Below are 23,821 nucleotides of genomic sequence, written 5' to 3' on the forward strand. Positions count from 1 at the left end.
TATGCACATCCTGGTCGGTATGCAAATGAGGAGACTGGTGACGTCATCCACTCACTATTTCTTTTGTATTTTATTACATGGAATAGGAAATATTCTAATTTTCTCCTCATTGTCAAGTGAAACAACGATTAATTCCTCCCTAAACATGTGGAATTGGCATTTTTTTAATACGATGTAGTTCAGTCAAGTTGGTCCCTATTGTCAAATTTGTAAAAAATGAAATATTGTATAATTCAAACAATAAAGAACAAAAGAAATAGTGAGTGAGGGACATCATCGACTGTTTCATTTGCATGTCACTGAACTGTGCATATCAATATTTTGTGAAAAATAAGTGAAACTTTAGAATTTCATAACTTTCTTATTTTACATCCAATTTTGATGAAATTTTCAGCATTATGCTAGTTTGATTTTTCTCTGTTTATTCAAATCATCATTTTTCTGTGGTGGACTTGACCTTTAAAGTGAGTTTTTTTTATACAATGGTTTGGTGTTGGTTCTTGTGTTGGAAGCACAATTGAGACTGCCCTTCTATGCCTTTAAATCTCACATGAATTTACAAAATACTACAACTCACATTATCTCAACTCCTGATGAGACTAAATCAAAGTTTGGTGTTGTGCTGAGGAACAATTGGTCTAACGCCCTTGACCAAAAGATCCATACTGAACTTGAAATTGTCTAACCTTGTGTATTACTGTTAGGGCAATAGAATGAGGTCAAATTTCCACACAAACTTTGCAGTGTGCTACAAAAAATGCTAATGGAACATTATTTACGACATTATATTAATCATATCTGTACACCCATAGGCCCGTATTTTGAAGTCGGCTTTGTTTACAGTGTATGCTTCTTCTGTTAACTTTCCTTTTTCCTACTGCCTTAATGATGAAGACATCTATCTGATTTATCCTTGCCAGACAGTTAAGAATAATTTGAGGGTCAAATGAGCTGATACAATGAAACTCTGCTGTTAAAGATGTATGTCACAATTGGCTTTCCATCAGTAATTAAACCAAAACTTAACACCAGAGATCATATTAAACCGGACTTCAGAATACGGGCCAAAAACTGCAAATCATTTTCTCCAATTGAATGATATTTTATGTGATATGGTTCAATAATCACAAAGATTATGAGCATTTATTCATTACACATCAGGGAACCTCTCCATCCAAGTTTTATATTAAAGATAAATACCAGTTGTGGTAACGATCTCAAATGAGTTGGAACAGAATCAATGAAATGACCACCCAAATATTTGAATGTGTAAATAAAAAAGTGGCAAATGGCTCTGGAAGGAAATGAGTAATAATTAATTAAAAAATATAAACATTTTTAAAAATAATTTTACTATTCATTCGTGTAGTCCAAATCATGCTCTATGCACATGAAAATTTTCCCAGCTATCATGCCATCTGCAGCGGAGATCTGAAGGGGGTCAAATTGACCTCCCCCTCCCCCTCCCAATATATCCTGGTCTGAAATAGCTCAGTTAGGTTAGGATTTGTACAAGACTCCTATCAGAGGGAAGGCCACCCCCCCCCCCCCTCTATGCAGTTAAAAATATCCTGGGTTATATAGGGTTATAGTGGTACTCTCCCCAAAAAGTGATATCAAAACAAACAGTAAACTTCAACAAGCAAAACACTGATAATTTCGTAAAAATCGGACAAGAAAAAAGAAGATAATTGGAGTTTGGCAATTATATGTGAAAAGTCAAGAAGAGTGACACATACAGTTGAGGCCAGAAGTTAACATACAACCAGGAAATTCAAAGAAAAATTTACACTTGCCAAACATCATAAAATTTACTATCTTATAAAAATATTTGTGCTATCTTGACAAAATTGATATCAAACTAATTGGTATGTCATGCCCCTTCATCACATTGCTTTGTCATCAGGAGCTGAAAAATATTTAGGTGTAATTTTTTCCCAAAAAAAAAATCATATTTTAGACCAATCAAAAATACAAACTTCACAAAATCATTTCATATTTGTGCTAGTTCTCAACACACACATTTCAGATTACACTTTTGTTCAGTGGTGACATATGATAGAAAATGTAATATAAATCATAGATTTGACATTTATGTTTTTTATGAAACAATGTTTGAAAATATAATACAATAGAATACATTTGGCACAAATATTTTGTTTTTCTTCAAAGAAAATTCCTCCTGAGATATACTTTAATCCCAAGGGCATCCCAGTCATGTGAAAGAGCGTAATACACTCTTTCATTTGATACCAAATTCATCATGGTAGTATTTATATTTCTGAAGATACAGTAAATTTTACGATGTTTGGCAAGTGAACAAATTTCACTGAATTTCATGGGTGTATGTAAACTTATGGCCTCAACTGTATGCTGTCATAAAAATGCAATACGTGGGCTGATGATGTGAAGCCCACACTTTCCTCTTTCTTATTACACGATATCAAAACTATTTCATATGTTCATACATGTTTAAAACATGTCTCCATTGTAACAATTTTAACTTACTATCTAACACAGCATATCAGTAGTAAATCATGTTTTTAATTCTTGGAGGAAAATTTTTGGATAAAACATAATTTCATACAATAAAAAAATAAATAAATAAATGGAGACGACATCACCAGCTCGCTCAATGCACATGATGAGGACATAGACCTGGTTCAATAAAATAATGCAAATCTTTGAATTGTTTTAACTTTGTTTTTGTCCAATTCTGATGAAATTTTCAGTGTTTCAACTATCTGTTATAGTCCACCTAAGAAATCCAGACAAAAGTATACATGTTTGTTGAAATATTCCAATTTAATGGAAAGCATGCCATATATACAATGTACATGCAGAAGTACAATAGCAAATTGCAAGTGACAATTGACAGAACTTTTAACACAGTATATTTCAAGACACTTGTAGAACTCCATTTAGAAAAAAAATCTACAATTTCAAATGATACAAACATGGACAGAGAGCGGAGAATAAAAAATAGACATGAATACATACATTTAATTAAAACTTGATCCCTACGCTGGTATTAATTGTAGGAAGGGGTGAAAGGGAGAGAAATGTGAGGATGGTTATGTGGCAGCAAAAAGATTTATGTAGGATTTGATATTACAGTTTTGTAAATTATGCCATGGGTAATTCATATGCCAATTTTCATCACGATTGTACGGTCGATGGCCGAGATCATATGGGGGCTGAATCACCCCCCCCCCCCCTCCCTGTCTTCTTAGCTCAGTCCTTTTAGGGTTAACACATGGGAACCACATAAATAGCCTCACAGTATGGTGAACAAGTATACAACGATCAACAATAGTTTCACAAACTCAATAATGCCACATGAACGTTCGGGATTAGGCATAAGTGCCAGTTGTGGTAATGATTTCAAACTGAGGTTGTTCAGAATCTGACGGTGTAAAACATATTCTGAAAGAAATTGTGTACCGGTAATTGCTGAGAAATTAGCAAAGTACATGTAATCTTGGCATTCCAGCTGAAATTTGGAGTCTTTATCCAATATCGGTAGTAATACACTGCCCCACTTGTGCTGATCTATGTTGACGGTCTTCTGTGTGATTTTTTTATTAATTGGATCGAAAGTTGGAGTTGGAGGGAAGTTGGAAGGATTTCACAAAGTTAAGTTCTAACTCCAACTTCCCGGGTTTAACTGTTTATGATGATACAGTGATAATCAACATTGGTTGTACAGGTTTTCTCATGAAATCAGTGTTCATTCCAACTACATTTATATATCTTTAATCACAAGACTGATATGAACATCATTGATATGACCAAATACAATTTGCAAGTTTGTGAAAGTGAATCACAATTTTGATTGTGTTGCAAGTGAGTAAGACAATGGACCCTATTTCATAAAACTTGTCTATCAATAAGAATGGCTACAGACCTAGAATTCAGCTTCGCACAACCAATCAAATGCAAGGATCCCTGTTAGCCTCAATGCAATGAACATTCACAAGTTTTATGAAACATAGTCATTTGAAAGAAAGATTCAATAATTCAAATCATAATAAAATTAAAATTGATTACAAATAAAATTCTCACAACACATTGTATTAAAAATAACTAGCAATAATTTCAAGATGAAAACTTTAGAATTTAAGTCCATATAGAAACATACATGTATCCTTCTGTCATTAAATTTTACTTGTTAATTCTTATACATTTCAAGTGTTTACAAATTAAATACAATCTACAACTCGATCATGGATGGTATTAACAAACCACAATAATTCAAACATAGAAGTAGGAAAAGTACACATATCTGAACACATACATACATATCCAGTGTAAGACACCAGAGAAATACCAATTTGAGAAAATTCAAACGGCTTGGAAAGTCTAAATTCAGCATTTATGACGATGTAACATACCAAGAAAAAAAATAATTCTGCCTCTCTAGATTGTCTTTCATCTTGAAAGACCACTTGCCCAGCAAGCACCAGTCTTGTAGTTCTCATCACTTTAAGATATGAAATATGTACAACAACAAGTGAGAGAAACTACAACCAGTCTTCATTTTGACTCATCAATATTTACTTCAAGGCAGACCAGGGCCTTTATTGATTCATCTTGGAACTATTGATCATAATACAGTCAATCATAAAAATCAACCCAATTATCAATTTCAAAGCTTTATATTTTGGGCCCAGTGTGTATATATTATGTACATATAAAAATAAAGAGGGAAAAATAAGTCAGTTGTTCATTATATTACAACCACATTTTGAGATCTATTACAATGCCATCATGCTTTAAGATTTCATTTGCTTATAAAAACCAAAATAAACCCTTTGAATCTGTTTTTAGCTCTATAATCATGTAATAACTGTATCTTTTCTGTTAGAAATTAATTTGAATTGAATTCAAATTTAGATGTTAAATAATACTTATGAGTTGCCTACAGTGCAACCAAACGTGATCTTAATTACTATGTCAAACTACTTTCCTTGTTTCTATCCTAGTTCTTGTGTCATATCTTCTGTGTCCAGAGTGGATGTTAGGTTTGCTAGGACACAAAGTCCTAATGAATATTGTTTTTATTGCCATTGCTTTACCAATGCCCCCCATAGCATCATATAAACATACATCTGGCAAAATGGCTTTTATTCAAAGGAGTGATGTCTAAATATTATATTTCAAAACCTAAGTTCTAAAATGTTATATTTCAAAACCTACATTGTAAGTTCTAAAATGTTACATTTCCAAACCTAAGTTCCACATGTCAATCAGAGGAGCGATTCATGAAGAGTGCTGTCTGTAATTTTCATTGACTACTTAATTTACTCACTTGACTAAAGTGTGGTATAAGATGGCTCAGATGGCTACATAAATATATGCAAGGAGATATCACTCCACAATAGCAGAAACCAGCCCTTTGATTTACAATTTCTGTATTGAGAATGAAGATAAGGATAGGCAGCCATAAAGGCCTGATAAATCCACTGTGCTGAATTGATTCATGACAGGTGGACTCGTGAATAAATGGCGTACTCAACCAAGGCAACAGGCGTCCATTTGCCACATAGTGACAAAATGGACGCCTGAAATCTGCATAAACCGATGAACTTCAAAACCACCTTTGTGTATTCGGGCCTGAATGGCTCTCTGCTGCTGAGACAAAAATTAACAACAAATAAAGGTTAAAAAACAAACAAGTGGCATTGTCAAAGTTTTGTAAAATTTTCAATTTACATTTTTAATTTACTTTGGACATCTATAAATGCTATAAATTCTCTGGGCTTACGCAGATCTCATCTTAAAATGACAGTACTCATATAGACTGAGAAAATACACATTCAATTCAGTAAAGTATTACCCTGTAACTTCAACAAAATACATAGAAGAGAGGAAAAGTGAATGGGGGAGGGTATTATTAAATACACTGTATTCTTATAATTTGAGTTACAGGACTGATGTAAGGCTGTCAAATTCTCTATCCTCTGAAATGAAGAAAACTTGTTCCTCAGAAAAGGCACAAATTTGCTGGGACTGTATGGAGTATTAAAATGCTTTCTTGTGGTGTTATCAATGAAAAAAAAACTAGTACACAAACAAGGATATGGGCATTTTACTTTAAAACTGTGTGCAAGAGTTAAATTGTTTCAGCTATCAGATCAATTACTAACAATTTCTTTATGATGGCAAGAAATAGTATATGATTAACTAGGTTTTTTATGCTTATGCTTAATATAAATTATATTACATGCACATGCATGTTGAAATTCCTTGTTTAAACTATGTGGTATGTCAAGTTCAGAGCAGACCTGTTCAGAGCTAATGGTGTAATACAGGTACAGAAGGAGTATCCTGCAATATTAAACCTAATAATTGACCTCATTTTGGAAGAAATTATTTCACACAAACATAAAAATAAAACATGGGAATCTTTGAATTCCACTAAACTCTTATTGAAGTCAGATTAACCATAAAGAAATTAGTTTCCCTAACGCTGACAATAAAATTGCATGTTTTACATCTTTATGGAAAAAAAAATCCATAAAGTTGTTCTTTGGGATTACCAAAACAACTATATACCAATTATCATAAAAACCTGGAAAATATTAAAAATAAATGAACTATTAGATACAATCAAATTTCAAAGTAAATTAAATAAATATTACATTGTTTTTCTGTGATAAAATCAATGCAAGCTTTCCTATTCAAATATTTCAAATGAACCAGGTTGAAGATTCAGCTGATTATGTATAAATTCATTTCAACAACTTGACTCTGTCAAACAACTAGCTCTTGTACAATTGATAAGATCGAAATCCTTTCCCCTTAAATTGTCTTAATCAAGTATGAAAATATAGACACTCTTACAATTATATACCAATAACACTTCTTGACAACTTTTATAAAAAGTGCTCTCATGGCTTCCGTCAAGGTGCACAAGAAATGAGCGATCAGACATCCTTTTTCCTTTACAAGTAAAAAGAAAAATACTTATATACAATAAAACCAATCATCAGCATTTGATTGATCACATCCAGAGTCTTTCTTCTGTTGCCTGTATTGGTGATGTGGCTGTGCAATGAGCATTGTGCAATGATTGCATACAAGGCAATACATGATGATTAGAAGCACTTCCAGCAGGTATCTTCTTCAGTCTACAGAACTCTTGACGTTCTTGACATAGTGCACGTAGAGTACTCCACAATCTTGCACTCTCTGTGGCACTTTGCGTTCATCAAAATAAGCTCCGACACAATGTCCAGCATACCTAATGGGAAAAGGGGACGAATATAAACAAATTGTTCATATTCAAACATTTCCATTATTACTGAAAACTTGTCCCTTCAATACAATGTAGTTGTGATTGAGGTGCATGCTTTCATTCAGTTATAATATTTTGTTATGTTTTTCTTCTTTATACAGCATCCCAAGGAATTATTCGCACACAATACATTTATCAATCACTGTAAAAGGAGATGGTGAACTATGCTGTAAATCCAAAGTTCCTATAAACCAGCCTTTCATAAGACCCAACGAACTGAAAGAATATTGACTTCAATATGTTTTTTACCTAGTTGCAAAGAGTTATCAGTCATCCATGATCACTTCAATGATTACAACAAATTTCCTTTTTTTTTCATAGATGAGATGACATATTTTAATTTGATATAAAACTCTTAGATATTTTCATCGACTGGCTTCAGTCATTTTTTACATGAAATAACATATGAAAAGACTTTTGCAACACCTATACAAAGTTAAATGCGGTCAAAACTCTCAGCCCTCTCTCTACTCTCATTCATCTAAAACCAACCAGAGAGATCACATTCATACAAGTGCCAATTGTCTTTTTGCAAGACTACATCTATGAGCTCATTCCATTTCCCAAACCATGAGGATAGAACAAGTTTTATATAAGACCGATTCAGACCAGGATGTATATAATAGAATAGAACAAGATGTGTTTAGCCAGGTGTAGCTTGGTAATCATCTCACTTTATAATAGAGACCTAATCCTTCTTTTGTCATCTTTACACAATGAGATGTTAAGTCTTTGTTAATCTGTTACTTATTAGACCTGGGTGCTTCCTGTATAAAGCCCATGGGAATCATAGATTTCAGGAATCAACACATTTGCTACATCTTCATTTGAGTGTTGCCTGTATATGGGAGGGGACATCTTTTCAAAAATATTTTTGGGGGAAATCAAACAAAAAACTACAACTGTGGATTATTCTAATTCCTACAGACAAGCAATGATCAAATACCTTCTTACCTTAATCTGATTTATGACAGTATAACTCTTTGAGTGATTTGAGTTCCTCTATTAATGTTTTGTTCTGGTTTTCTAAGACAGCCACTCTGTTCTCAAGACACTTGATATATTCTTTCTTCTTCCGTCTACACTCTTTAGCTGCCTCCCTAGAATTCACAAAGATAAGATAAAAAGGTTTATGATTGCAATATTCACCAGTCGGGTAGAATTTACTGAGGAAGGAGGGAGATCTTTCTCAGTTACACACAATCCAATGATGAATCAGAAAACTCACTCCACTCCCTGGGGAGCGCTCCAATAAGAGTATCCAGACTAGGCACATACAGCATTGGCTTTCACATCTTAAAAGGTTCCTACCTAAACCTAGCTAGGAGAGTTACAAAATAGAGATTGATTGCCAAGCCAATCGACACTATAGTATTTAAACACACAGCCATACGATTACAAAACAAGGGTCAGAACCCATTATATCCTACATAAATTAAATCCTGTATGCTGATTGGTTTGAATAGCATCATGTGACCAAACATATTCTCGCTACTTTGCGATGATGTTGAAAATTAAACAACGACTAAATTACTATTCCATGATGTCAATGATGGAATAGTGCACTATACCATCATTGATGTCACAGATCGTGCAATCTGTCAGGTGCAGGCACAAATCTGCGTTACGCTGAGCGCGCAGCTTCAGGAATAGAAGGTCACTCAGCGCAGCGCATTATATCTATATTTTGGTTCAGATTAAGATGAATTACGTATTGAAGAACTAGATTATCAGATCTGTTCTTTTTAAATGTACATGTACTATAAAACAAATATACCAGGCCTTTATTTTGAAAGTATAGAGGGAATTATTCCTCCTCAGTTGTACTGGAAAAATAGTAATGCCAGTCCAACCTTGGACAAATAATTCCTGTTATACTTTAAACTCAAAGCCTGGTTTATATGTATACGACATTTCATGTGACAAGCCAAGGACCTGTGAGCAATAATAATATACCTGTTTTTCATAAGTCTGAGTTCTCGTTTTCTTCCAGCCTCTTCTACCATCACTTGTTGTTGTTGTAGGTTAGATGGTGCAGTCATAACCACACCCTGAGGTAATGATGTAGCGGGTCTAATCTGGTATGCTTGCACTTCACCAAGACGGGCAATGTTCACAGCTGTTCAAATGATAACAAAGGTGATGATCAAGCGTTATTTCTGCATATATTATGGACTACATGTACTTCACTCAAACTTTCACAATAGAAAAGTCTTCAGAAGGGTACCCAAAATCTATCATTTTTACTAATTTATTATGATAATTAGTATTGCAATCATAATCTAATTTAAGTTTATCTATTATTTATCTATTTATGTACTTATTTATTTAATAACTACTATAAAATAACAATACATTTATAAATATAGTACACTTACTATTGGATGTTTGTTACTTTACTTAGTTATGATTAGTACTTGCGGGGGTGAAATACATGTAGGCAAACAAATAACTTAACTTTTTAAAGGAGAATGAAACTCTTGGAGCAAGTTAGCTTTTGTGAAAGCAGAAAAATCAAAGAATAAGATCAACAAAAGTTTGAGTAAAATAGGACTAGCAATAGAAGAGTTATGAGCATTTGAATGTCGAGATCACTAATGCTATGGAGATCCTCCCATTGGCAATGCGACCAAGATCTATGATGTCACAGATGAACAACTCTCCCCTTTTGGACACTAAAAATATACCCCAAAACATCTCTTTTTGCTCATTCTAATCATATGACAAACGATTCATCAATGATATAATGTCGTGAAACCTCTGTACTTGTCCTCTCAAAAAGAGAACACATCACCTTGTGATAGACTCTATAAAAGTGAGAATATAAGTGAAATAAGTACTAAAGTAATGAGGGAGTTGTACGTGTGTGACATCACAGATCTTGGTCGCATTGCCAATGGGAGGATCTACATGGCATTAGTGATCTCAATATTTAAATGCTCATAACTTTCTTATTATTCATTCAATCTTCCTCAAACTTTCAACAATATGTTTCTTTGATTTTTCTCTTTGATATGGATTCAGCTGGTTTCAAGGGTTTCATTCTCCTTTAAATGTTTTAACTACTTTTTTCATTGAAATGATTATTCTTCTTTATTTGTTTTTTTTTAATTTATCTATTTATATTTCACCATTCTTAATATTATCATCATTTTGGGGGGAAGGGGGTATGGATTGGACATTAAACTCTTTGATTCATCTCCCATGTGCAACACAGTCTGCAAGGAGACAATTAAATAGTTTCTAAAATTTAATTTTGTTTCTTTTTTTTTTGGGTGGGGGGGGGGGGAGTACATGGAGTATTAAAGCAAGGATATTGTGAAGGTTGAATGGAAGGATGAAGGTGTATCAAATAGAGTAAAGCAGAGGGAAATGGTGAGTGTGAGATACACCCAATTATTTATTCAGGGTCTAAACCGGATTAAAAAAATATATTACTATATGTATCAGCTAATATGCCTGGAATGGTACCCACAAACTGTACTGGAAGATTGGCGTGAAATGCAGTGCATCTCTTAATGATGGTTTTGATTATCAATAGTTAGAGATCACTTGGGGAACATTCTTTGAAATTGACACATATTTGGTATAATAATTTTGATATACTTTTTAAAAGTTATATTTGTGATCATAATACTGAAAGAATTTAGAGATGTATATTATTTTTGCAATGTTACAAGCATCATTGCCTCCCTTACAATACACATACTGTAGCTTCTTATATATCTAAAATAGTGACATATTAGGGCTGATGAATACAAGTGACCATCCAGCTAAAACCCACATTAAGCTGGGCCAGAATAATTTTTAGTGACATGTATATAGATTGAAAAAGCAGTTTCTAAACTTTGAATTGAATTAGTCACAATTGGTCAACTAGAATTTTGTATTTGATTATTAATGCAGAAGGATTTTAGGGTGAGAAATAAACAAGTGGAGCGCCTCTGGCAGTCTCACCTGCATCATGCAATTCAATATACATGTAGCAGCAGTGCTGACTTTGAAAACTACTAGGAATATAATTATGAACTTCGTTCATTGACAATAAATTACATTTGACCTCGATCATGCGACCTCAGAATTGTCAGTGATACTTGATTACCCCTATATCGACATTTTCAAAACTATATCTATAAACTTTGGAAGTTATGACGGCAATCTAATAATCACCTCCAAAATGGCCAAAGTTCAATGACCTTTGACTTTGGTCATGTGACCTGAAACTCACATGAGATGTTCAGTGATACTTGATTACTCTTATGTCCAAGTTTTATGAACTAGATCCCTACACTTTCAGAGTTATGATGGTTATTCAACAAATACCCCCAACATGGCCAAAGTCCATTGACCTTGGTCATGTGACCTGAAACTCGCCCAAGATGTTCAGTGATAGTTGATTACTCTTATGTCCAAGTTTCATGAACTAGACCAATAAACTTTCAAAGTTATGATGGTAATTCAACAAATACCCCAACTTGGCCAAAGTTCATTGACCTTAAATGACCTTTGACCTTGGTCATGTGACCTGAAACTCAGGCAGGATGTTCAATAATACTTGAATAAACTTATGGCCAAGTTTCATGAACTAGGTTCATATACTTTCTAAGTTATGCTGTCATTTCAAAAACTTAGTCTTCGGTTAAGATTTGGTGTTGACGCCGCCGTCGGAAAAGCGGCACCTATAGTCTCACTCTGCTATGCAGGTGAGACCAAAAAAAAAAAAAACACGAGGTAGGTTTCTCCGCCTTCCTACCGGTTATTTGTTTACGGCATCAATCACATTTTTCGTGCATTATATTCTTTCCAGGTTATTTTATATACTTTTTCTCCTTTTATACACATCATTGAATCCAGTTTGCTTGAGTCCACGACGGCATGTGTTCTATCTACATACAACAACACCCATCCATCTTCTCAAGGCATTTTTTTTCCCCTTCTCTTTTTCTGGGGGGGGGGGGGTGGGGTGGGGAAGGGTGGATATTTTTAGGACGGGTTGTTTTGTCCTTTATCTAACTGTATATTTTTGATAACTTTGTATTTATTTTGTGAGTATTTTCCTCTCAGTTATTGATTTTTTTCTCATTTGATTATCTGTATTTATACTTTGCTATTTTGTTATTTGTTGTGTTATCTATTTTTTGAGGGGCCCACATTGTACAAGCATTGCTTTTTAGTGGGTCCCTCCATTTCCATCTTAATTTAATTTCTATTGAAAAATAGTATACTTATTTAAAACCTACAATGTGTTGCCAAAATTGTCTAAGTGTTTTTTTTTTTGTTTTTTTTCACAACATATGTATCATTATTTTCTTTTTTGCAACGTATACAAATATTTATGTTTATATATGGTATACAATTCATGTATGTACAATTGATGGAAGTGAAATAAATAAATTTGAAATTTGAAATTTGAATTTGAAATATGAGATTTACATCTCATATCATGACAGGAGCTGTGATATGAGAATTACATCTCATATCATGACAGGAGCTGTGATATGAGGTTTACATCTCATATCATAACAGGAGCTGTGATATGAGGTTTACATCTCATATCAAGAAATGAGATGTGATATGAGATGTACATCTCATATCATGACAGGAGCTGTGATATGAGATTTACATCTCATATAATGACAGGAGCTGTGATATGAGATTTACATCTCATATCATGACAGGAGCTGTTATATGAGATTTAAATCTCATATCATGACAGGAGCTGTGATATGAGGTTTACATCTCATATCATGACAGGAGCTGTGATATGAGGTTTACATCTCATATCATGACAGGAGCTGTGATATGAGATTTACATCTCATATCATGACAGGAGCTGTGATGAGATTTACATCTCATATCACGACAGGAGCTGTGATATGAGATTTGCATCTCATATCATGACAGGAGCTGTGATATGAGATTTACATCTCATATCATGACAGGAGCTGTGATATGAGATTTACATCTCATATCATGACAGGAGCTGTGATATGAGGTTTACATCTCATATCATGACAGGAGCTGTGATATGAGATTTACATCTCATATCATGACAGGAGCTGTCATATGAGATTTACATCCCATATCATGACAGGAGCTGTCATATGAGATTTAAATCTCATATCATGACAGCTGTGATATGAGATTCAAATCTCATATCATGACAGGAGCTGTGATATGAGATTTAAATCTCATATCATGACAGGAGCTGTGATATGAGATTTAAATCTCATATCATGACAGGAGCTGTCATATGAGATTTACATCTCATATCATGACAGGAGCTGTGATATGAGATTTACATCTCATATCATGACAGGAGCTGTTATATGAGATTTACATCTCATATCATGACAGGAGCTGTGATATGAGGTGTACATCTCATATCATGACAGGAGCTGTGATATGAGGTGTACATCTCATATCATAACAGGAGCTGTGATATGAGATTTACATCTCATATCATGACAGGAGCTGTGATATGAGATTTACATCTCATATCATGACAGGAGCTGTGATATGAGATTTACATCTCATATCATGACAGGAGCTGTGATATGAGGTTTACATCTCATATCATGACAGGAGCTGTGATTTGAGATTTACATCTCATATCATTACAGGAGCTGTGATATGAGATTTACATCCCATATCATGACAGGAGCTGTCATATGAGATTTACATCCCATATCATGACAGGAGCTGTCATATGAGATTCAAATCTCATATCATGACAGGAGCTGTGATATGAGATTCAAATCTCATATCATGACAGGAGCTGTGATATGAGATTTAAATCTCATATCATGACAGGAGCTGTGATATGAGATTTAAATCTCATATCATGACAGGAGCTGTCATATGAGATTTAAATCTCATATCATGACAGGAGCTGTCATAAGAGATTTACATCTCGTATCATGACAGGAGCTGTCATATGAGATTTAAATCTCATATCATGACAGGAGCTGGAGAAACCTATTCATCATTCAAAATGATTCTATTGGCTAGTGAAAGGTGTGTTTTGAAATGAGTGTTGATGGGCTGTTGAAACCTTGTATCTCAAAATAAGTTACAGTTTTGAAGAAAGCTAAAAAAAAGTGATAAGTATGTTAGAATTATGAGAATGGTGGTAACCTCAGTATTGTCTGAAAACAGTCTCCTAATTCTAGAAGAGAACTATTTCGAAGAAAAAGAATGTTGCCACTTAATATGTCAGAATTCTAAAATAGCTCTAGCTTTTTCAAAGCTGTCTCAAATTTTAATTTATAAAACAAGGTTTTAACAGTCCACAAATCATAGGATGCATGTTGTAAATGACATGGCATGTGTAAAAAAGATAAAGCTATTGTTTGTACTCACGGTACTCACCCGTAGCAGCTGGCACAAAGAACTGTTGACCGTCTTGGGTCTGAATGGACTGGACAATTCCTGAGCCACCAGCACTGGTCATTGTTAACGTCTGGATACCCTGGACACCATCACCAGCAGGGTTTGCTATCTGGATTGTTGCTGCTCCTTCATATCAAAGTAAAGAAAGGTATAATAAAATGGTTAAAGGAGATTTGAAGTCTTTTAATACCAAATCTATATCTGAGGTCTATTTCCCCCCCCCCCCCAATTTCATATGTCAAAGGACAAAATATAATACTAATTTCACAGTTATAATACCTTTCACAGTTTATAATGTTGTACCTTTCACAGTTTATATCAAATTAGTAGAGAAAGAGAAGGGTGAGAGTAGAGAAAAGAAAAGACAAGTAGAAATGGAAGGAAGAAGGAAAAAACAGTAAAATAGAACAGTTTTTGTATAGCGCATTATACCTTACAAAGGTCTCAATACGCATTAGGAAAACGAAGAAAAAATGAGGGAAAGCTGCTGGTAATGCTTTGATAATATTCTTTTCAATGCAGATTTAAATTGCCTACTTTTTTTTTACTGCGCCGTTCGCTAACTTTTTACTTTCAAGTCTTGCGCAACTTTTGAGACCAGTTTTGCGTCACCCGGACACGGCAGTTCCGAAATTACGCAACATTGTGTAAGTGCATGTCAGACCCAAAATTGCTCAAAAACGTGATTTTGTGTACAAAGTCAATGCAAATTGTGTTTCTAACGAAATATCATAAATGTATAATTATTTTAAGTTTTGCTGGTCTAAATGTATTTATTTTATGTTGTTTATGATCTCAGAAGAGTCCCCAACAAATTTCATTGAAAAAACTATGAAAAACAAAAGGTCAAAAAAACAAAGAAATAGATAAGAAATTGCAAAAAACAATAAAATACATAAGAAATTGATCTGATATCGCAATTTTTTTCATGCACACTTGCTAGGAACACCAAAAAGAGTTTTTCTACTGAAAATTAGACCATTTGGAGCTTTATTTAGGGAGTTAGAGGGAAAAGTATGATTTCGCATACTAATTATGCATAATCGCTAAATAGCAATTTGCATGAAATAAATTACTACACAGTTTTGTAGATTATGTCAAAGACAACTTGCGTGCAATCGGCCAATATCTCAAGGGGAGCCTGGGAGACCCCCCCCCCCCCCCCCCCCCGGCCATATGAACTCCAAAAATACCCCGGCCTAGATAGGGTTAAAATGTGTGGGATATAAGGGAAGAAAGATAAAAAGGAGAAGAAATAAAAAGAAAAATAAAGAAAAAAGGAAAAAGAAGAAAAAAGAAAGAAAAGAGAAATAAATGAAGGATAGAATGAAAATAAAGGGAAGAAAAGAAAAGAAGAAAAAAAAAGAGACTACAAATTAAAGAAGGAAGGAAGGGAAAAAAATAAATTAGAGAGAGAGAAAGGAAAGACTGCAAAATAAAAAAGAGAGGAACAAATAAAGATGGAATGAAGGAAAGAAAGAAAATAGGGAAAAAGAAACAAAAGAAATATAAATAAATAAATAGATAAATAAATAATGAAATAAATACATAATACATAAATAAATAAAGGAAAAAGAAATAGGGAAAGACAAAGAAAGAAAGAAAGCAAGAAAGAAAGAACAAAAAATTAGATAGAATGAAAGAAAAAAAAGAAAGAGGCAGAGAAATACAGAGTAAAGAAAATAAATTCTTTTAATCAATGAAGTGTAGTAATAAGAAATGAGTATATAAAGAGAAGGATTTGGTAAATGAAAGAAAGACAGCCACAATGAGAAAATGAAAGAGAAATAAAGAAATAAAATGAAACTAATGAACATTGAAAGAAAAAAATATTGAAATCCACATTCTCATGTATACATTAAAATGTACTGAATACAAGACTTGACCCTACATCTCAGAAACAAACTACAAACCCTTTAATCAAAATCCTTACATTATACTTTAAAAAATTGCCCTCAATTTTTTTTTCAATTCAAGGAAAAAAGGCAAGGTACTCCCCAAAGAATCATTTGAAGAATCAGACCAGATGACAAACAAAGTATGACAAAGATATAAAAACAGAGGAAATCAGGCACACCAAGCAAGGGTTCTCTGGTCATGCACCAATCACACGTGTATCACGGCCTGGATAACGGACACAGATTGATAATAATACCCCAAATACCATCAACATAGCATTAATACTAAACTAGACACAACCATCAAGCGTGGTCGGTAAAAAGACCCACACATGAAGCCATTGAGAGTGTACCTATTAATACCTCATAGAAATGTAAATTGTGTTTTACTTGCGTAAATTGTCAAGGGGTATCTTGATCCCTGAGATTTAGTTTACCCCCCCCCCCCCCCCCCCCCGGAGGATCTACGATCATCTTATCACGTGATCAGGGGCTGATGGCAGCGCCAATGTCAAATAATTATCTGCTTTCAGTATGGACTTGATTCCCTTTTCTTTTAATAGTTCTGACCAACAACCTGTATCCTACCTGAAAAACATCTTCTATATACAGTATTCTATTTGTCAAACTTTATTTATTCAATTTTGTTCTGAAAAAAAAAAGAATGTCATGCCCAGCAAAGCCAATTTTGATTTAAGTTTTGTAATTAAGTGGTATTAAGTGTAGGTCACCATTCCAAGTCATTGTAGGCCACAGAATAGTTTTGTGAAGGATATGTACAATAAATAAAACTGTGTTTTTACACATTAAATTACCAGGGAAAGAGACCATCAAACTAATTCATGTACATGTAACTTCCCTAACCATTTCCACTCCTCAAAAACCCACATAGTACATAAAAGACATTAGTGACCAAGTACTACACCTGTAGGCCAGAGTCATCATGTTTATTTGAAAAAATATTTAAAAACTATATAATAAACAGCAGTTAGAGAGGGGAGGGGGGAAGTAAAAATAAACCTTCCCCCAAAGTGGCTGAAATGTAACATCCATGAAATGCCCTTGTATTTTCCACACTTCCTTGAAATTGTGCTAAGTTGGAAACAATCAAGAAAATGAAAAATTATATACATGTATCCCTGCCGGTTAACTGTAAGCACCCGTTTATTAATAGCAACTTTTTTTTCAAAATAAATGTAATGACTGAGGCCTATACTAACCAGTTGGTAGGTTTTGAATAGCTGTTCCTCCAGATACAATGATACTCTGTGTACCCTCAGACTCATCACTTCCTGCTGGCTCTTCTTCAATCTTTGGTACTCCAGGAACATCAGATGACAGGTCATTTAATATCCTCCTATAGACCACACAAAACAACTACAAACATTGACTTCAAACACAATGTACATATTGCTACTGGTTGTTTTGAAGCAATTGAAATGAAACAACCTTAATAGCAGTTTTGAATAAATGCATCAATTGTACATATATCTAATTCAGGCATTACATGGTGAAGCGCATACTTGTATAACAACAAAGCTTCTTAAGCCGAACTTCATCTCAATATGTGTTTCATTAAAACAACAAACAGGCATGCAAACTGCAAAGTTACTGTGACGATACTCCTACATCTAAATATTCATTGTACACCACTCATACAAATTCTTAGGGGTGAATGTCAATTTCAATAATTCAGATCCTTGATTATTGAGTGGTCATGAAGTAAATCATAGCTTTCCAGATTTCAGGGGTGAGTGGTCACAAATAAAAAGATCTGAAAAAAGCTGAAGAGTATTGAAAAAGTCTGAAATAGAAAGAGCTCCCATACTTTTTGTACAGAGGAAAGCCAAATATAAGCTGAAATTCAGCTGAAAATCGAAACAAAAAAAATCTAAAATCAGATAAAAATCTGAACTCTCACACCCCTGAGATTTTGAGGGGAACTGAGTTTAGTCAGTAAAGCAGAATATGGATTGAATCTCACTTGGTGCACTAGTGTTTTCCTCATTACAAAGTCCCTCAGAGAGGATTTTAAAACTCTTGGTATTCTGGTTTACTTGCTTACAACCAAGTATTTGTGCATATTTTTTAATAGCAATCAAATAAAAACTCTTATCACCAAATCTAATATAACCTTCAAGAGACTGATAATATTATTCTCTTCACTTTAAAAGGAGGAGGGAATTGACCAAGACTCAATTTGACCCCCCTCGACAAATTTCGCCGCTACGCCGGCGCACAAATTTTTTTGACCGTGCCACTCCCCAACTTTTTACTTTCAAGTCTTGCGCATCTTTTGAGACCAAATTTGCGATGCCCGGGTATGCAGTTTTGAAATAACACAATATTTTGTTAGTGCATGTCGGTCCTAAAATTGCTCAAAAACATGATTACGTGTACAAAGTCAATGCAAATTGTGTTTTTCAACAAAAATCATAAATGTATGATTATTTTTACTTTATGATTGCAAAAGGGTCCCCAACAAATTTCATCGAAAAAAAAAAATAAAACAAAGGTTTGAAAAAAAAGGAAAACATAGACAATGAGATACATATGAAATTAATTATTTTTCTACAATTTTTTGTAGATTTTTGTTAGAAATGTAAAAATATATATGTTCACCAAAAATTGGCATTCTACTAGCTATATAAATTGAGTTAAAGGCAAAAACATACAAAAAAAATAAAAATTAGGGCAAATTTCATTCGCTTTTTTGCATAATTAACTAATAAAAAAAATATAACTATAAGCAATTCATTTTTTGAAAATTTTACTATACAGTCTTGAAGTTTACATCCGGCTCTATGCGCAAGCAAATTTTTGCGGTCGTGCTATCAACGGCCAAGATCTGAGGGGGGGTCAAATTGACCCCCCAGTATAAATTATGTTGGTCTGAAATACCCCAGTCAAAATAGAGTTAATGCAGAGAATAATCTAGCTTATATTTTTATTTCTATACAAAAACTAAAATGCTTTGAGAAGCAAAGTACTTAATTTTGGTACTTTTAATCATCACATTGAGTAGAAAATTGAAGTGCAGTCAAACCTGTCTAGATAGTGACCACCCAAGAAAAACACAAAAATGTGGTCTTTATATCGGCAGTTGGCTGCTATAGACAAATGGCCACTATTAAACACAGGTTTCACTGTATGATTCAAGTGGGCCTTTATTTCAAGACTATATTGCTCAGAATGATGCAATATGGGTTAGAAAAGTATTTGAGTAATATGAAGGAGTTTACCTGTAGGAAGGTCTTCGTGACAGGATTTCTTGTCTTTTCTTTCTCTCAGTCTCACCATCTACAGTCAAACTATCTTCCTCAACCTACACAAATCAAGAACAACAAGAAAGGAAACAAGGTAATTTTTTTCTAATTAAGATCCTCAAATTGGCAACAATTACTAGATTTTTTGTGGAATAAAACATTGATCAAATACAAACCGTATAATGAATCAAATATATTTTCGAACATTACACAAATAATTTCAAATTAACATTTTTAAACAGTGATATTGTTGTAGTGTTGCCAATTTCATGTACATTGTTGAAACTAAACATGCACAGATTCTATTCAAGGATGGCATCGAGGTCACTGGCAATGGTATCAAGATTACCAGCAATTTTTTTCTCTGGTCTTAGATCCTATGATTGCTATCTTTCAGGATTTAAAAGAAACTGCAACCAAAAAAAGACACTGAAAAGGTTTTTTTTTTCTTATTAAAAAAAAAAACACCCTCACACACACACACACTACGAGGTACATTCCTCTATGAGGCAAAGTGACCCTTGATGAAACTCAAGAACTATGTCAAAATCAGTGAGCAATGTATAGTTAATAGCTCGGCAATTAAAGTCAACCCGAACAGAAAATCCAGCAAGTACAACAATGAAGATTTCATCAAAATTAGAGTAACATGTAAAAAGAATATTTATGCCCTTTCATAGTTTTGCTTTTATTAATACATGTAGCTCTTATTCCATGCAATATAGTACATAAATGGAATTTCTTGTATTTGTGTCATTTTTTCCATCTATAAAAGCATAAAATTTCTTTGATCCAGCTGAGGCATGGCAGCTTGTCAATGTTCAAATCTCATCTTATGTACACGGTCTGACAAAGGAAATTGAATTGGTGGGGTCGACAATCATATCGGGTTTGCCCTAGCCACTAACCCTTATCTGTGGTCAAGTGGTTAAGGCACCAGATATATTTTTCGGCCTAACCAAGGTTTCCAAAGGGTTGGTAGCTGTGGGGAACCTTGGGGAACCTCACATATAACTATCATACACTTTGAAAGGGGCACAAATTTAATAGCACTTGCCCTGGGCACCAATTGCCCGAGATACGCCACTACACATATCATTCATGGTCATGTGACAGACTGGCCTTCAGAAAGCCATTTGTAAAAAAAAAGGTTGATCCGTTTTCATCATAGATACAATGTGACTTTTAATACTTGATGTCATTTGTTCTTTAAAAAAAAAATACAATCTCTTGAATCTTAGGTAGATATGAATGCATTTTGATAAGGTTTTTTTTCTTCACTTAAATAATGTTTTCCCGTTTGCTTGTTGTAAATAATGTTCTACAGATTGCTTGTTGCAAATGAAATGAACTTTGCTTGAAAATCAATTGGATTCAAGAAATTCAATGTGTTTTTTTAACAAATGCATCTGAATTATGTAGTTTATATGAAACAAACAGACGCTTGAGCATTCAATTAATACTACGTGGTTGAAATCAGCACGGGGCTTGCAGGTAACAATGAAAACAACAAAACATCAAACAGGTGATACAGGCTCATACAACCAGTTTGATCTTTTTGACAAAGAAATTTGGTAAATTTGGGTTTGTCTCAGAAAGAAATTGACCAACCAGATTACAGAATTCATGAAACAAGGCATAAGCGATTTTGTGTCTCGCCCACTTATGAAAATAACCAGAAATATCGTGATTTGCGAGGGCACGCAACAGAATTGTATCTAAACTTCATTGTGAAATGACTGGGGTGGAATAACACTTGTCATACACTTGCATGTAAACTCTAATGTTGACCTGAAAATGACTTTTGACCTTACCATGTGACCTCCGAACACAATAACATGCAGGTCTCCTAAGTACACCTACAACCCGAGTTTGGTATAAAAGTCACTTACGGTTGCAGAGTTTTGTGTCATATCATTGACCTCAAAATTACCTTTGACCTTACCATGTGACCTCTGATTGTGAATTGATATGCAGGTCTCCTCAGTACATCTACAACCCAAGTTTGGGTGAAAAGTGACTTGTGGCGGATTTATGTGTCATAAGAGAGTCTTGCTCATAAACTTTAACGTTGACCTGGAAATTACCTTTGAACTTACCATGTGACCTCTGACTGCAGCACAACATGCAGGTCCCAGAAGTACATCTACCATCCAAGTTTGGTCGAAAAGTGACTTATGGTTGCAGAGTTACATGTATGTGTCATAAGAGTCTTGCACGTAAACTTTAACGTTGACCTGAAAATGACCTTTGACCTTACCGTGTGACCTCTGACTGTAGCATAACATGCAGGTCCCCCAAGTACATACATCTACATGGACCATCCAAGTTTGGTTGAAAAGTGACTTACAGTTTCGGAGTTAGGTGTCATAAGAGAGTCTTGCATGTAAACTTTTACGTTGACCTGAAAATGACCTTTGACCTATACCATGTGACCTCCGACTGCAGCATAACATGCAGGTCCCCCAAGTACATCTACCATTCACGTTTGGTTGAAAAGTGACTAACGGTTGCAGAGTTTATAGTCATGTTTGTGACGGACGGACGGATCCCTAAGTCTCGCCTTCACCTCTGGTGGGCGACACAAAAAAATGGCCATTTAGAGACAATAGGCCGCCCCAAATCAATCACTTTGTCACCTCCAAAGTGTACACATGATCCCAGTATTACAGCTTCCACAGAGCTATTAAAGACTAAATCAACTCTGCTGTATATGAAAACGATGTTGCCAATGGTGCATACATGTATATTAACCTTGAATCTCATTCTCAAGTTTTGAAAAGGACATATTCTATTAGTCAAGCTTACCCGTAGGCCATGGTCAGACTCTGCTATTACCATGGAATACCAAAAATGTTAAAATTGTGTGTAAATCTCTTTCCCCATGCAAATGGTGAACAAATGTATTTTAATATAATTCCAAGACAACTACATGTACATGTATGAATGATTTTATTAAGTTTCAAATGAGCTAGTGAATTGAACCTGTACTGTAATAGAGATTTGTGCTAGAATATATGCAACATGTACCCCTAGTTAAACCACAATTTGACCAGAGTTTAAACTATACCAAAGTTCAGAAATTATGTCTTCATGTACATATGAAATCAATATCCTATTAAAAGCCTGAAGATCTTCTACTAAATATATTACCAAGCACCCCAAAACATGTAGTATTCATACATTTTGTCTGACTTTATTATTATCAAATAAATCTATTTTTATTTTTCATTTTTTCATTTTTTTTTGGGGGGGAGGGGAATAAAAAATGAACTAAAATTTGTCAGCCAACCTGAATGTGTACAACAGGTGTAGCCTGAATGACGGAATGCTGGTTGTTTGATTGTATGACTGACTGCACCTGATTGAGGGGTGTGGTGGTTGGCGTCATCACCATGGAAACCGGCATAGGTGAGCAGTTGTTCACCTGTTAGCAAGGGGGAACAAAGAGTGAAACCAATCAGATCTTTCTAGTGGAAATCTGCTCACCCAAATTTTAGCTTCATTTTTTTCATCTTTAAATCCTATCTTTACTATTGGATTCTGGCCTTCTGGGTAATAGTACCCGAGGTCAATTTTGTGCTCCTTATTTTACTTCATGAATTTGCCGATTTCTGTACCCCCCCCCCCCTTATTTATTTATTTTTCTTAGACCTTGGAGTTGGAGTTTATCTGGAGGCTGCATTCATGGTGGTTCAAGAGTTCTTTTCTACCTAAAATGTAATGGCTCAAAATAAGACCAAGGGGGGAAGGGGGAGGGGGCACGATGGTTGCTCGAAGAATAGATATCTTTCATGGAATTACAATGAGGGGCAAGTCCAAGGTAATGTCCCTTTAAATGTCAAAATTTAATCTTGACTTAATAATGTAAAAACAATTACTATGATACTGTATCAAAAGAGTTGAAGAATCTATTTCCAGTAGTGCAATACATATAAATTATGCAAATTCATGCAAAAATGCAT

The 23,821-nt window shown here is 34.4% G+C and overlaps 1 protein-coding gene across 4 annotated transcripts; it reads right to left on the reverse strand.

The window, feature by feature from the left end:
* Positions 1-2,786: 2,786 nt before the first annotated feature.
* On the reverse strand, positions 2,787-23,281 carry LOC129274888 (cyclic AMP-responsive element-binding protein 1-like). 4 transcript variants are annotated; one of them, XM_054911631.2, is made up of 7 exons: positions 23,149-23,281; positions 19,833-19,915; positions 17,811-17,947; positions 14,672-14,818; positions 9,257-9,419; positions 8,255-8,400; positions 2,787-7,246 (listed from the first exon to the last, which is right to left on the reverse strand). In XM_054911631.2, exons 1-6 carry the CDS (start codon positions 23,263-23,265, stop codon positions 8,256-8,258), a joined length of 792 nt encoding a protein of 263 aa, XP_054767606.1. In that variant the 5' UTR covers positions 23,266-23,281; the 3' UTR covers positions 2,787-7,246; position 8,255. The 4 variants fall into 4 exon arrangements, with proteins under 4 accessions (XP_054767606.1, XP_054767605.1, XP_063964261.1 ...); XM_054911630.2 differs by having other exon boundaries at positions 14,663-14,818; XM_064108191.1 differs by having other exon boundaries at positions 23,218-23,280.
* Between the last annotated feature and the right edge of the window lie 540 nt (positions 23,282-23,821).

Source organism: Lytechinus pictus, chromosome 13, assembly GCF_037042905.1.
Source record: "Lytechinus pictus isolate F3 Inbred chromosome 13, Lp3.0, whole genome shotgun sequence".
Taxonomy (NCBI): domain Eukaryota; kingdom Metazoa; phylum Echinodermata; class Echinoidea; order Temnopleuroida; family Toxopneustidae; genus Lytechinus; species Lytechinus pictus.